Consider the following 14084-nt stretch of genomic DNA (forward strand, 5'->3'; position numbering starts at 1 on the left):
TGTCCCTTGATTTCTAAACCCCCAATTTTCCCACTCCATATAATTTTTGTGTGACTTATTCTGCATCTCTTTCCATTTTGTGTAACTTATTCTACTTCTGCTCCTCCTGAACAGCATCAAGGGCCTACAGAGGTCAGTGAAAACTCTGTACTCCACAATTCTTCTAGTTTCTCAGCAGGCATTGTCCACATTTTTTCAAGCGCATCTTTGTAGCTGTTATATGGCACCACGGGATCTTTCAGTAGACCTTGAAAATTTGGCTACATTTTGAGAACAAGCCTTGGGCTTGCATACTGTCCCCCTTCTCTGGCACAACTAAGAGGAGACTGGAAACCCTCTGTTTGTATCTGAGTGTTTTTTGAACTCTAAAAACTGTAGCTAATGTTAGCTAGACTTGGTTGAAACATACCAGTTCCATAAACTAGGATTTGAAATTGGGTCCATAGTTACAATGAACTAGTGTGCCTGTGCTTGAAGAGCATGACTAGTTGTAGTTAATATAAAACAGAAGTGAGATTTTCAGAGTACAGTCATACCTTGAGTTGCGTTTGCTCCATGATACATTTTTTCAGGTTGCGTCCCGCAGCGACACGGAAGTACCGGAAAGGGTTACTTCCGGGTTTCGCTGCTCGCGCATGCGCAGACGCGCAAAATGAACGTCGTGTGCAGATGCGGCAAATCGCAATGCGCAGACACGGGTTGCGTTCTGCTCATGTTGCGAATGGGACTCTGGAGCAGATCCTGTTCGGAACCAGAGGTACTACTGTATTTAGGCATGTGTCAGAAGAGGAAGGAGGAATGCGTCGGCCCAGGGCTCGGTGTAGCTTGTATTTGTAAAACTAAGTTGTGACCAATGTTTTGGTGTAGATTAGGAGCTCAGAGCTATGAACCATGGTGTCTGGTTTGAATTTACACTCTTCTCTCGTCCTTAGTAATCCACCTGCGATACGGGGATAGTAATGTAGCCATTCCTTGCAAGTTCAACATGTAAAGATTATTGACAAATCAGGAGCTGTTACATTATTAAAATGAACTTGAAGTTTTGTGCCATGCATTCTTTTTTGAAATCAGTGCATTCAGTCAGATGAGAGTATGCCTGCTGGATTTTTTTTATTTTATTTTAAAAAATCTGTGTTAAGAAAACTCTTGTCTATAGTAGCAGGAGAAATCAACTTTCACAAATTGGAAAATGCTGAACCCTGGCAATGTGATGAATGTGATTACATTTTTATTGAGCCATTAACTTGATTGAGAGTAGCTCATCAGTCTTCTAGTACTTAGTGTTTGATTTGAATTGAGTGCTCTGACCTCATTTGTAACATTAAAATCCATTTTAAGTGGATCTTATTAATAATAATACTTTTGTCAATGATGTCACAAGAAACATGTTTCTGCAAAGCTTGGTTAAAAAAAAAACTTCTACAAAAGTGATAAACTTATGTTAACTAAAAGAGATCATTAACTAAAAGAAATCAAGAGTTGTAGAACAAAGCTTTGTCCTTTGTTTTATTTATTAAATTTATTGCCTTTCCTCCCAAAAGAACTTTTAGGCCTGCTAATATATTGGGTGGGCTGTGCTCTTTCCGCTATAATACTTTTATAAGTACTGCTACATTTCACATAATCTATAATATGACTTTACTTAATGATTACTTATTACAAAAGTGCATTCTGAGCCTAAAATGACATTTTAAAAAATACCGTTTATACCTAGAGGTGGCAGTAGAGCTGGATAGGTAAGGGAAAAGAACACAGGACACCCAGTCAAAGTTGACTTCTCTTTCTAGTCTCTTATATGAGAAACACAGTGGAGTAATCCTGCCCCCCCCCCCACTTGAGAGGATGGCAATACAAGGGAGTCCAGATGTAAAATTCAGTATGACAAAATCATTTGCATGTGACAGAGCATGGGTTAGTCAGCCTGTTAAATGTCCTTAGGAGATGCCGTTCATATGGCTTTCATTAAAATTGCTGTAGGGTGGAATGTGATAACGAATGATAATTTCATATGACAAGCACATGATTGTTTTAGAATCCATAGCACGACTTTTCGAACAATGAATCTGGGGAGATGAAAAGCTGTCATAAATTAAGTGAAAACATAATGTTAAGAATTTGTCGGATTCTCCAAAGGAAGGGAATGTGGGGGTGTCTTTATTGAATCTTTACTGCTTCCCATTTTGGACTTACCCCCTGACTATCATTTGGAACTTGGAAAGGTCAGTAGATCTCCTCTTCCTAAGCAAGGCCATTTGCTTCCCAACCAAGGAAGACATTCCCTGTCATGCAAGGCAGAAAAAGAATAACACTCAGATTTTATTTCCAGATCTAATAGAAGTGATTGATCGATGACAAGACTTTTCAGGAGTATGTCAAATGGCAAGCACTCAGTACTTCCATGGTACTTCCAGTCTCTTGACGCATGGACCAATGATGGCAGAGCATTTCTCAGCAAGCTTGGATCCACCACAGGCATAGCCAACAAAGAACACTGCCAGCATGTTGAATTTCCTCAAATTGGTGACTGCTCATTATTAACTTCATGACTACAGTGTTCCACACCTGTCTCCTTTCATTACCACTTGCTGTCTTTATGGCAAGCTGTTGCTGGGTTATTTTTTCAGTGATTGTGATAAAGCTTGGGTGAGTATGTTACTCCAACAAATGGAGGCAGATGCAGAAGCTTAAAAAATGGAAATCAGAAATTGCCTTCATTTCAGAGGCTCATGTTCCAAAGGTGGGTGCGGAATAGTGCAACACCTTTTCTAGTGACAGTACCTCCTCTCCCTGCTCCAACCCCTAAAAAAATATTATCAGCTGAAAGAACAGGATTTAGGGAAGAAGAGGAATCTTTCACTTTGCATTAGGATTTTAAAAGGTAAAAAGCAGTTCAACTTGGAAAGAAAGCATGGAAAGCTACAAATACTAGGTAAAGGGACCTCTGACCATCAGGTCCAGTCGTGGCCAATTCTGGAGTTGTGGCGCTCATCTTGCTTTATTGGCCAAGGGAGCCGGCGTACAGCTTCCGGGTCATGTGGCCAGCATGACTAAGCTGCTTCTTGTGAACCAGAGCAGTGCACAGAAATGCCGTTTACCTTCCCACCGGAGCGGTACCTATTTATCTACTTGCACTTTGACGTGCTTTCGAACTGCTAGGTTGGCAGGAGCAGGGACCGAGCAACGGGAGCTCATCCCATCATGGGGATTCGAACCGCTAACCTTCTGACTGGCAAGTCCTAGGCTCTGTGGTTTAACCCACAGCGCCACCCACGTCCTTCTACAAATACTAGCTGGTTACTAATGCAGGCCAACATTTGTGGACCCCTTTCATAGAACAGTGAGCCAGACATCTTCCTTTTCATCATTAGAAATGGCTGATTTGGGGAAAAGGTAATAAGGTAACAACAGAATCCAGATGGTTTGGTTGTTGCAAAATAAAACACTGCATTTTGTAAAATTGTTTGTTTTTTAATAAAAAGGGGGAATAATTTTTCCGAAGTACAGACTTGGGCTATTTAAAGCTGTGAGCTTGTTTTAAAATATAAGCCTGGGATTTTGCATGTGCTCAGGTATGATATACACAGTATCCTGTAAGATTTGCAAGACACACAGGCCATAATTCAACAAACAATTGTATAGTATGAAACCCAAAGAAATCAAGTGCATACAACTCCGTACAGGTTTGTGGCCAATAGTGTTTAAATAAGGAAGGGATGTCTACAGCCGTGAACAAGAAAATTAAAGAATCTCATACTGAAACATGTCTGATTTTTAGTCTGCAAAGATAATTGAAAAGGATTTAAGAAGCTGGAAAACTTACTCTTACTTTTTCAGTTCAAAATTTATATCTTACCCAATCTTGTACAAGTGGCACAGCACAGAAAAATATTAATATGTCGTTTGTTAGCTAGTATTTTGGACTCATCTTGACAATCATTCAGGCTATGAAATTCGGTTACATCAAACTGAACCACGAGGTTCGTTCCGCACTAACAATTTGGGGTCCATATAAAATGGAAATAGTTAAGAGCAATTTTATATGAACACAAGTATCTTAATTGCAGACCAACAGTAGGAATGTCAGGATTACCCTAATACCAACCTTTTGGACAGTAACAAACACATTATCTATATTGACATCCTCCTGCCATTTATTTTTAACAACAATTTCATTGTTTTACTAGGCACTGGCTAGCTAAAAGCTGCATTGTTATGAGAAAAAACAATATCGAGTATATTGAGCAAAGCCTTTATAGTATGAAATGAGATATGGCAGATTACTGTGGTTTAGAAAACCCCCAGTAAGTTCGGTTTACCACAATTGTAGTATTCTACGCAAGTTTTTTTTGTGTGTGTACAGTATTTGGAATAAAAAGAAAGCACCTTTAGTGAGAAACTTAAATATGAAAATGCATTACATTTGCTAGTCGTCTGTCTTTCCAATCCTCACGCCACCAGTGTCACAGCTGGCACTGAAAGGACAGGGGCCTCTGTGGAGGTTTCTATTCTTGCAGGACGTAAGTTGCACTGAGAAACCCTTGTAATATTGCTGCATAAAGGCCTTTGCTCTGTGGGGCCTGGCATAGGATGCTTTCGTCTTGTTTTCTCTGGATACGTTAGAGTTTCCATGCTTTTTGCTGCTGCAGAATGCTCTTGGGTTTTAAAAGTGCCTTTGTTTTTTGACCGGAAACTATTATGGTGCTGTCTTCTGTATTCCTGCCGGGAGCTGCCTTTTGTGCTGTTCTGATCTGACTCGTTAATGGCACTTGGAGACTTAAGCGGTCCATTCAGCCGAATTCCATGATACTGTGTGTGAAATCTCCGCCTGTGGCTAGAAGCTGCATTCTGTCAAGGAACAAAACGAAGGGTTATGGCAATGGTGGATTTTGGGCTTTCAAGCTTCAGCGATGCTCTGTGCAATGCTAAAATATGGCGTGCGGTTCCTCCCTCCTTGTGCTCCATTCTACAGCAATGTTGTGGCACCCCCTGCAGCACGGCCACACCAGTTGCGCTTTTTAAAAATGCCTCTGCCAACGGATGTGGTTGCATCTTTCCTGTGCCATTTTTGGTGAAAGCTGAGTAGAATCATTCTCATTATACCTGTATACCTGAAGGAGCTTCTCCACCCCCATCATTCAGCTCAGACACTGAGGTCCAGCTCTGAGGGCCTTCTGGCGGCTCCCTCCCTGTGAGAAGTGAGGTTACAGGGAACCAGGCAGAGGGCCTTCTCGGTAGTGGCACCCTCCCTGTGGAACGCCATCCCATCAGATGCAAGGAAATAAACAACTATCTGACTTTTAGAAGACATCTGAAGGCAGCCCTGTTTAGGGAAGCTTTTAATGTCTGATATTTTATCGTGTTTTTAATATTCTGTTGGGAGCCACCCAGAGTGGCTGGGGCAACCCAGTCAGATGGGCAGGGCATAAATAATAGATTCTTATTAATAATATTATTACACCTCCACGCATACTTATTAAACATACAGCTTGGGATCAAGACCACTGCTGGCCACTGTGGCCTGTGTGCAACTAAACATGGGCAGGCTGGAAGAAGAGCACTGTGGCGTTTGGGTGTCTGACACTGCAGGAGACACTCAGGAGACACTCAGAGAAGACAGGAATGTTATTGGCAGAACCAAGAAGAGGGATACCTGAGATTAAGGTGGTGAATTGTGGCAAGAGGGGAATAAGGAGTTCCTAAGGAGGCCTGAGAATTAGTATGAAAGCCTCTTCATTGTGTGCTTATAGTGTGCTTATAGTTTTCTGGAGGACCTGTTTGTTGAGCTGACTACTGGACCATGTTGAAAGGGATAAAGAGCTGTCATGCCTTCTCCAAAGTGTTTGGTTGGTGTTTCCTGTTCACCATGAACCATATCTTCCCAGGTACTTTTGACCGTGGAACAGCAATGACAACAACAACATTACAAGGTCCTTTCTCTGAAATACAGTAATCAATAGTACAATTTGCAATCTTAAAAAACAGAGACATCACCTTGCCAACAAAGGTCCATATAGTTAAAGGTATGGTTTTCCCAGTAGTGATGTATGGAAGTGAGAGCTGGACTATACAGAAGGCTGATCCCCGAAGAATTGATGCTTTTGAATTCTGGTGCTGGAGGAGACTCTTGAGAGTCCCATGGACTGCAAGAAGATCAAACCTATCCATTCTGAAGGAAATCAGCCCTGAGTGCTCACTGGAAGGACAGATCCTGAAGCTGAGGCTCCAATACTTTGGCCATCTCATGAGAAAAGAAGACTCCCTGGAAAAGACCCTGATGTTGGGAAAGATGGAGGGCACAAGGAGAAGGGGGCGACAGAGGACGAGATGGTTGGACAGTGTTCTCGAAGCTACCAGCATGAGTTTGACCAAACTGCGGGAGGCAGTGGAAGACAGGAGTACCTGGCGTGCTCTGGTCCATGGGGTCACGAAGAGTTGGACACAACTAAACAACAATTTGCAAAACCAAATCAAATTAATTCTAGTGGGTGTTGTGCTGCAGGAACAGAAGGAGAGCATTTCTAGGTAAGGTAAAAATAAAAAAGGTAAAGGACCCCTGGACGGTTAAGTCCAGTCAAAGGCAACAATGAGGTTACAGTGCTCATCTCACTTTCAGGCCGAGGGAGCCAGCATTTGTCCACAGACAGCTTCCAGGTCATGTAGCCAGCATGACTAAACTGCTTCTGGCACAACGAAACACCATGACGGAAACCAGAGGGCATGGGGAAACGCAGGGATTCAAACCGCTGACCTTCTGATCAGCAAGCCCAAGAGACTCAGTGGTTTAGACCACAGTGCCACCCACGTCCCTGTTGTTGAGAAACTGTGTATGTGCAGCTACTCACACAGAGTCAATTAAGGTTTGGCAGACAGCCAGAAGGCAATCTGAAGGAGTAAGTCTGCCTGGTGATAACAGAGACATAGAGACCGCTCCCTGATTGGTCAAGCTCTCTCAAAGGAGTGATAATTAATGGAAGGGACGTGGGTGGCGCTGTGGGTTAAACCACAGAGCCTAGGTCTTGCCAATCAGAAGATTGGCGATTCAAATCCCCGCGACGGGGTGAGCTCCCATTGCTCGGTCCCTGCTCCTGCCAACCTAGCAGTTCAAAAGCACGTCAAAGTGCAAGTAGATAAATAGGTACCGCTCCGGTGGGAAGGTAAACGGCGTTTCTGTGCGCTGCTCTGGTTCGCCAGAAGCGGCTTAGTCATGGTGGCCACATGACCCGGAAGCTGTACGCCGGCTCCCTCGGCCAATAAAGCGAGATGAGTGCCGCAACCCCAGGGTCAGCCACGACTGGACCTAATGGTCAGGGGTCCCTTTACCTTTACTAACTGGTAGTTCAGAGTTTGGAGTTCGTGAGTTCAGAGTTCTGTGTCAGTGTAGGAGTTGTGAGTCGTGTCAGAGAGAGCTAGCATAAGATCTGTGTTCTGTTCCTGTAAATAGTCCACTGTATATAATAAACACCTAACTACAAGTTCCTAGTTCCTGCTTCGTCCATCCTGTCTGCAGCCAAGTTGCCAATTGCTTCCGTGGATTCTGCGTGTACTCTGCTTGGTCTGTGTCAGGGAACTGCCATCAGTGCCGGAGGGAGAGAGCAAAATCCAGAGAGATTCCAGAGAGCGGGATTGGGAGAGGCAGCCCATCTTCTGGGGAAGAGAATCAGCGTAGCACCAGTGGAGAAGGGGGGCAGATGGGGGAAGCGGCAAGGTGGTCCCATGACTCCTTGCCGGTGACCAGCGGAGAGAGTAGAGGTCCTCCGCTGCCTACGCCCTCCTTGTGCAGAAGGCTTTCACGCAGAGAGAGTAGGAGGAGACTAGGCGTCAAAGAGCTTCTTTGCTGGAAGAAGTTTAAGGCTAAGGTCCTACAACTAGTCAGAAAGTTGCGAAACACCAAATAGGTTTTACCAATACCTGTTTCTACCCAGTGCAGGACTGATAATGTGAAAGTGGGAGATAGCTTGATATTGCTGAGTTTCTGATTCCAGGGAAGTTGAGGGCAGTGGATAATAAATTACATACTTTGAGAAATGTTTTGGTTTTTTCTTAAAACAAAAACAAGATACAAACAAGATATGAGATATTGGTAGGGATTGAAAGCCACTATTATTTTCTGTACCTTACCTGTTTGTTTGTTGAAATCGTCTGAGGAGAGGATTCTGTGGTGTTTGTGCTAACTTGGCTGGAGACTTTAGGTGTTGCTGTTTTGCCATCAGGAGTCTTGGTACGAATTCGATTTGAAGATTTTTGGATGCTGGTTGCTGTGCGCAAAGATGTCGACTGCAGCAGTGGGCCGGATGGCGTTCTTGAGGAATAATTGTTCTTTGGGTGAGAAACTACAAGGAAGAAAAATGCCCAACACTCACAATCACAAAATGGAAACAGTTTAAGTGAGGGCGGAAAGGAGTCCGTTTTTTGTTGCTGTGTGCTGTGATTTGGCAACCAACAGTCATCCAAGATAATAAAAATAATCTTCCGAGTAAAGTTTTGGATATATTTAAATACAACACTTAAAACCATATTAACTGTGCTTTATCAATTCCAATTGGATACTTCAGCGCAGATATCATCATGGCCCATTTTTAAATGTTTTGTTTCTTAAATATAAGCCAAATAAGTCAGATCTCAATCAATTTAGAGAATTTATTTCAGGAAAACAGTAGTGAGTGACATCTGCTGGCCCTCGGACGTAATTTTTACCATATATTCCTCTGTTCAGTTTCATTTGGACTTAAATACAAGTTCATATTTTTTTGTGTTATTCAGGCATGGCGTTTACCAGCCTCTGTAATAGGTACACTGCACAGAATAAAAGAACAGCTGGATTCCTTCAATCATATTTTCAAATTATCCAATCAGTTTTAGAAGCAGGTCATCTGGTGATCTTCTACCTTGCCAAGTGACCAACCACCAAGGCAGAAGCTTGTGAAAGCCTATTTGGCTCAAAGGTGGGATAGTTGAATGAGGAAGAGACTACAGTGCACACACACTTTGCCCACCTAGCTTCACAAGGAGAAAAGCAATCAGAAAGGCACAAGCTGTACAAGGGAATCAAGAATCTACACGAGGCTTCGTCAGAAGCACCATGACTTACGTTCTCCGCACTGCAGAATCTCAGTCTTCAGGTGTTCTATGTCACAGGAAAAGCGGGCAGATCTTCCCAATTCTTCATCATATTTACGTTCGCTTACAAAATGCTGCAAGGTAGTGGGGGGGGGGAATGACTTAAGTTATAAACTGCACCAGGTAATAAAGGAGATGTCAAAGAAGCCTGCCCAATACAAAATAATTTTAAAGCCTCATCTGCTGAATCTCAAGCGTTTTAGAGAGCAGCCTTAAAGCGTCGGGGTACATTTAAGGCTTTGTGAAATGTCCCCACACCGATTGATGCGGCACGAAAAGAACAACACCCTTCCATCTCATGATCTGGGAAATGCTTTTCAGTTGTTAAAAGAAAAAAAGTGGATTGAAGGCAGGGCCGGATTTAGGTTTGATGAGGCCCTAAGCTACTGAAGGTAATGGGGCCCTGTATATGTGATATTTTAGGGAGCAGGGGAGCAGGAGCGGCCCATTACTTACATCCTAGGAGCCTACACAACACAAAACGCTGTTGCTGTATGTAGGTTTTATTTTATTTGTTTTTTATCTTATATTTTGGAAATGTACATTCAGGTTTCCCCCCCCCTTTAAATATTTTGTGGGCCCCCAAGAGAGTGGGTCCCTAAGCTATAGCTTGTTTAGCTTATACGTAAATCCGGCACTGATTGAAGCATGATCCTGTGATCTAGTGCAGAGGAGGTTGAGCACAAACCTCAAAAGAATATCCAAAACTTTCGCAACACTGGGAGGGAAACTATGAATGGCGTTTTTTGTTGTTGCTCAACACTAATGTATTCGCAAGCAATGTCCAACTTCTGTGATGGTCCTGCAAACCCACCTTGTTTTGATTAGCACTCCATGCTCATACACACATCAAAATGTGTGCATCTCTCTATATCTATATCCATATCCACATCCACATACATTTCAATAAGCAGCATAATAACAATGCTAATTCCAATAGGTAATCTGTAAACAGCAGCATAGGGATGCAGGTGGCGCTGTGGGTTAAACCACAGAGCCTAGGACTTGCCGATCAGAAGGTTGTCGGTTCGAATCCCAGCAACGGGGTGAGCTCCTGTTGCTCGGTCCCTGCTCCTGCCAACCTAGCAGTTTGAAAGCACGTCAAAGTGCAAGTAGATAAATAGGTACCACTCTGGTGGGAAGGTAAATGGTGTTTCCGTGCGCTGCTCTAGTTCCCCAGAAGCGGCTTAGTCATGCTGGCCACATGACCCGGAAGCTGAATGCCGGCTCCCTCGGCCAATAAAGCGAGATGAGCGCCGCAACCCCAGAGTTGGTCACGACTGGACCTAATTGTCAGGGGTCCCTTTGCCTTTACCTAAACAGCAGCAAAATGCATAATTGGGGACAGATACATAATTGGGGACAGAGGCATAATAGAGGTAAGGAATAAAACAAAATGTTAAGAACCGCAGCAAAGTTACTGCACTACATGCATGGTTCAGGGAATATTATTCTCTAAGGGCAAAAGACCAGAAGGAAGGGTTTAAATCTTGTTTTTACTGTCTCTGGGTTCAATAGAGACCAACCTTTTAATTTCATGACATTAAGTGAAATTCATGGATGCTTTAGCTGAGTTCCCTGCAGTGCCAGGGGTTGGACTTGACTCTTGGGAATTCTGTGATTCTATGACCTACCTAGGAAGTCAGATCTGCACTTTGTTTTGAAAAAAAACACCAACCCTCTATTTGAGGAATGAATTATTGTGTGTCTGGTTCGTACGCTACAGGAAAGGAGGCACGGACAACCTCAAAAGAAATGGCCACACAGACTAACCTTAATTTCAGCCCTCAGTTCAGCCAACTGAGACTCTGCCATTTGGCTAGCCAAATCTGTTAACCTCTTCAATTCTTCAGCTTTTTTCTGACGAGCGGTTAAGATTTCCACTGCCAAACAAGAAGGTGACGATGATGATGATGATGATGATGATGATGATAATAATAGTAATAATTTTTATTTATATCCCAACCTCCCCAGCCGAAACCAGGCTCAGGGCGGCTAACAACAATAAAATAGTACAACATTCTAAAATCATTTCATTATAAAATTAATTCAAATCAAATTGATGGCAACCATTAGGCTAAAGTTCTGTGAAGATTGCTAAAGGAGGGAGTCAGGCTGTGCCCTGACCAAAGGCCTGGTAGAACAGCTCTGTCTTGCAGGCCCTGCAGAAAGATGTCAAGTCCTGCAGGGCCCTAGTCTCTTTTTTTTTTCCGATATAAATTTTTATTAGTTATTCCATAAAAAAAAACAAAGGTTAACACACAGGTAAAGGAAAAGGTACACAAAAAGGGATAAAAGAAAAACAACATACAATCAAAATAAATAAAAAATACAAAAATACACAAAATTATTGTTTTCTTAACTCTCCTAATTTGTGGCTATATCTTTCAGGACTTCCTTCAGCTTGGCCGCAAATCATTCGAAGCAGTAGATAAGGTTACACGTTTCATCGTTGATATTGCCATTATACCTACTTTTGTTCTCTATTTTCCTTACACAATATCCCATAATCTATCACAGTACATCTTTAAATCCCTTTAGCGTTATTTGCCCTTCACTTATACATTCCAGATAATCTACGTACTTTCCCCAGTCCTTAGTGAACACTTGGTCTTTTATATATCTAATTTTCCCCGTTAATTTATCGAGCTCTGCATATTCCGATAGTTTAGCTCTCCACTCCTCCACTGTTGGCGTTTCCTGCTGTTTCCACCTCTGAGCTATTACAACCCTTGCTGCCGCGAGCGCATAGTATACCAATCTGCGATCTTCCTTTTTTATCTCTTGTCGTAGTATCCCTAATAGGAAGATTTCCGGTTTTTTTTATAAACGTGTACTTTAGTATCTTTTTTAATTCCGTATATACCTTCTCCCAAAACTGTTTTATTTTTCGGCATTCCCACCACATGCAGGGCCCTAGTCTCTTGTGACAGAGCGTTCCACCAGATCGGAGCCACAGCCGAAAAAGCCCTGGCTCTGGTTGAGGCCAGCCTAACCTCTCTGTGGCCTGGGACCTTCAGGATGTTTTTGTTTGAAGACCGTAAGTTTCTCTGTGGGACATACCAGGGGAGGCGGTCCCGTATGTACGAGGGTCCTAGGCCGTATAGGGCTTTGAAGGTTAAAACCAACACCTTAAATGCCAACAAAAGTTTAATGTGCATGTAATGTCAGAACAGGAATTGTACTTTGCCTGCAGGCCAGATCCACAATCTCTGCACCCTTCACAGGCCAACTTTGACAGGTTGGTGGGAGTGCCCACTTCTCGGTCACTTGCTTTCCTTGTGGCACTTGCAGCACCTGGCACTTCTTGAAAAAGCTCTTCTGGAGGCAACAACACTCTCAGGGAAAACCTGAGATGTGGTGTGAGCAAGGTGGCCCAAATCCACTTGTGTGAGACTGGGTGCAATCTTACGCAAAGAGGTGTGCAAGACAACTCTGGCTTTGAACACTACAAATCCCAGTCCTCTTTGCCCATGCTTTTGGCTTGTGAGAATTCACCCAATTCCATTAAAGCCTACTTTCATAGTTAGAAACTTGCTTTTTTGGAGAGCGGGGTGGTTAACATTTCAAACCTTACTCTCAATCCAATAACCATGTGTGTCCTTTTGATGGTTGGATACACAGCAACCCTCGTTACTCTTAAAAGTGCAATTTCAGGCCAGAACATCTGGCGCAAAACCTAGGTGCAATTCTACCTGCAATCCAAAAACTTTATGTGGTGAAACACACAATGCCGCTTCTGAACAGATGAATGATTGTTTTTATTTCTGCAATAGCAGCTATAAACACCCTTTCCCAATTGTTTCAAAGCATACAATATTCCCATTTACTTTCCTCTTTACTTACTGGCTTCCTCTTTAACTTTGTCAACTTCTGCCATTAAAGAGACTTCTTTGTCTATGATGCTGAAAATTAAAAACATGAGATTTAAAATAATTATATTCTTTCGAAGGACATACCGACAGTACCTTGGCAGTTTGGGCATATATTATAAGCAATTTCTGGGAAGATATAAAGCATGGGCAAATTTCTGAGTGCCGTGATAGTAATTCATCATATGTCGCTACTTTATTAAATTCAAGCCTGTGCAATTTATCTTAAAGAGAATTACTTGGCTGTTACCAACAGAACGCAGTGATTACAAATGCCACAATTTGGCTAGTGGTGATGGTATTTTGCCCCAGGTTTCCCACGCAAGTCCTACACATATCAACTCAGAAGCAAGCATCACTGAACACACAGGAAAGTCTGCCCAGGACTGCAGCCTTACAGAGCAAGCTACAGTCACATCATGCAAGGACTGGTTATATTTTGCTGCTATGGCTGCTGTAACCAATGTGTGGTTAGCTCAGAGGGAGGCGATACGGATATGGATTGGTGTATGTGTGTTTCTGCATTAAACCTTGAGAATCATTCCATCTAAAGGAGGGATATAAATCATCATAAACATGGACTATGCGCACCCCATAGTCACCTTTGACTGGACTTGACCACCCAGGGGTCCTTTATCTTTACCTGTCAATTTTAACCAGCTTCTTCACCTAATAATTATTTTAAGAATGCCTAAATGTCACAAAAGGGCACATCACAAAAGGAGGTGTTCCGAATAGGCGTAGGAAACAGTCTCATTAAACATAGCGCAACCCCCAAGGCATTTTGACAAAAGATGTTCCTTCTGGGCAGCATCTTAGAATTCTTCTCTTGTAAAGGAGCAACAGATTTGAGCTCCTGCAGTGCTTTCATGTCTTGGTAGTTGAAGAACAACCCCAATGTGGAATGTGCAATATAGACCAGCCTATCCAGACAATAAGGCAGTTCATTCTACCCTGTATATGTGTTTGCTTCTGTCCTCCTTTTTCAGCAACGCCGTTCTATTCCCGCACCTTTGCTTTTTGAGAATCTGCAAAACTTGGGGTTACACAGAGCCTGCCAATACCTCTCCCTTCTGTGGTGCAATTCCCGCCCGG

At 42.8% G+C, this 14084-nt stretch overlaps 2 protein-coding genes and 1 long non-coding RNA gene across 5 annotated transcripts in view; 1 reads left to right on the forward strand and 2 right to left on the reverse strand.

Annotated features, from left to right (window-relative positions):
* Positions 1–14084, reverse strand: part of SGO2 (shugoshin 2) — a 111193-nt gene that overhangs the window by 30417 nt on the left and 66692 nt on the right. The window lies entirely within an intron of this gene.
* The window catches only part of SPATS2L (spermatogenesis associated serine rich 2 like), a 73276-nt gene continuing 60875 nt past the window's right edge, over positions 1684–14084 (reverse strand). For 2 of the 3 annotated variants that reach the window (XM_081927184.1, XM_081927182.1), the window contains exons 8-12: positions 12964–13022; positions 10891–11000; positions 9089–9191; positions 8119–8330; positions 3458–4845 (exon numbers count right to left, since the gene is read on the reverse strand). In XM_081927184.1, the coding sequence (XP_081783310.1) occupies positions 4447–4845; positions 8119–8330; positions 9089–9191; positions 10891–11000; positions 12964–13022 (883 nt within the window). In that variant the 3' untranslated portion in view covers positions 3458–4446. Of the gene's footprint in view, positions 2280–3457; positions 4846–8118; positions 8331–9088; positions 9192–10890; positions 11001–12963; positions 13023–14084 lie in introns of those variants that run through there. The other variant, XM_081927183.1, reaches the window with a different exon arrangement.
* Positions 2286–3498, forward strand: LOC309363448. Its single transcript, XR_014165352.1, has 2 exons — positions 2286–2929; positions 3291–3498. It is a non-coding gene; the product is annotated as an uncharacterized lncRNA (long non-coding RNA).

Source organism: Podarcis melisellensis (assembly GCF_964234715.1).
Source record: "Podarcis melisellensis genome assembly, chromosome: 1".
Lineage (NCBI taxonomy): Eukaryota > Metazoa > Chordata > Lepidosauria > Squamata > Lacertidae > Podarcis > Podarcis melisellensis.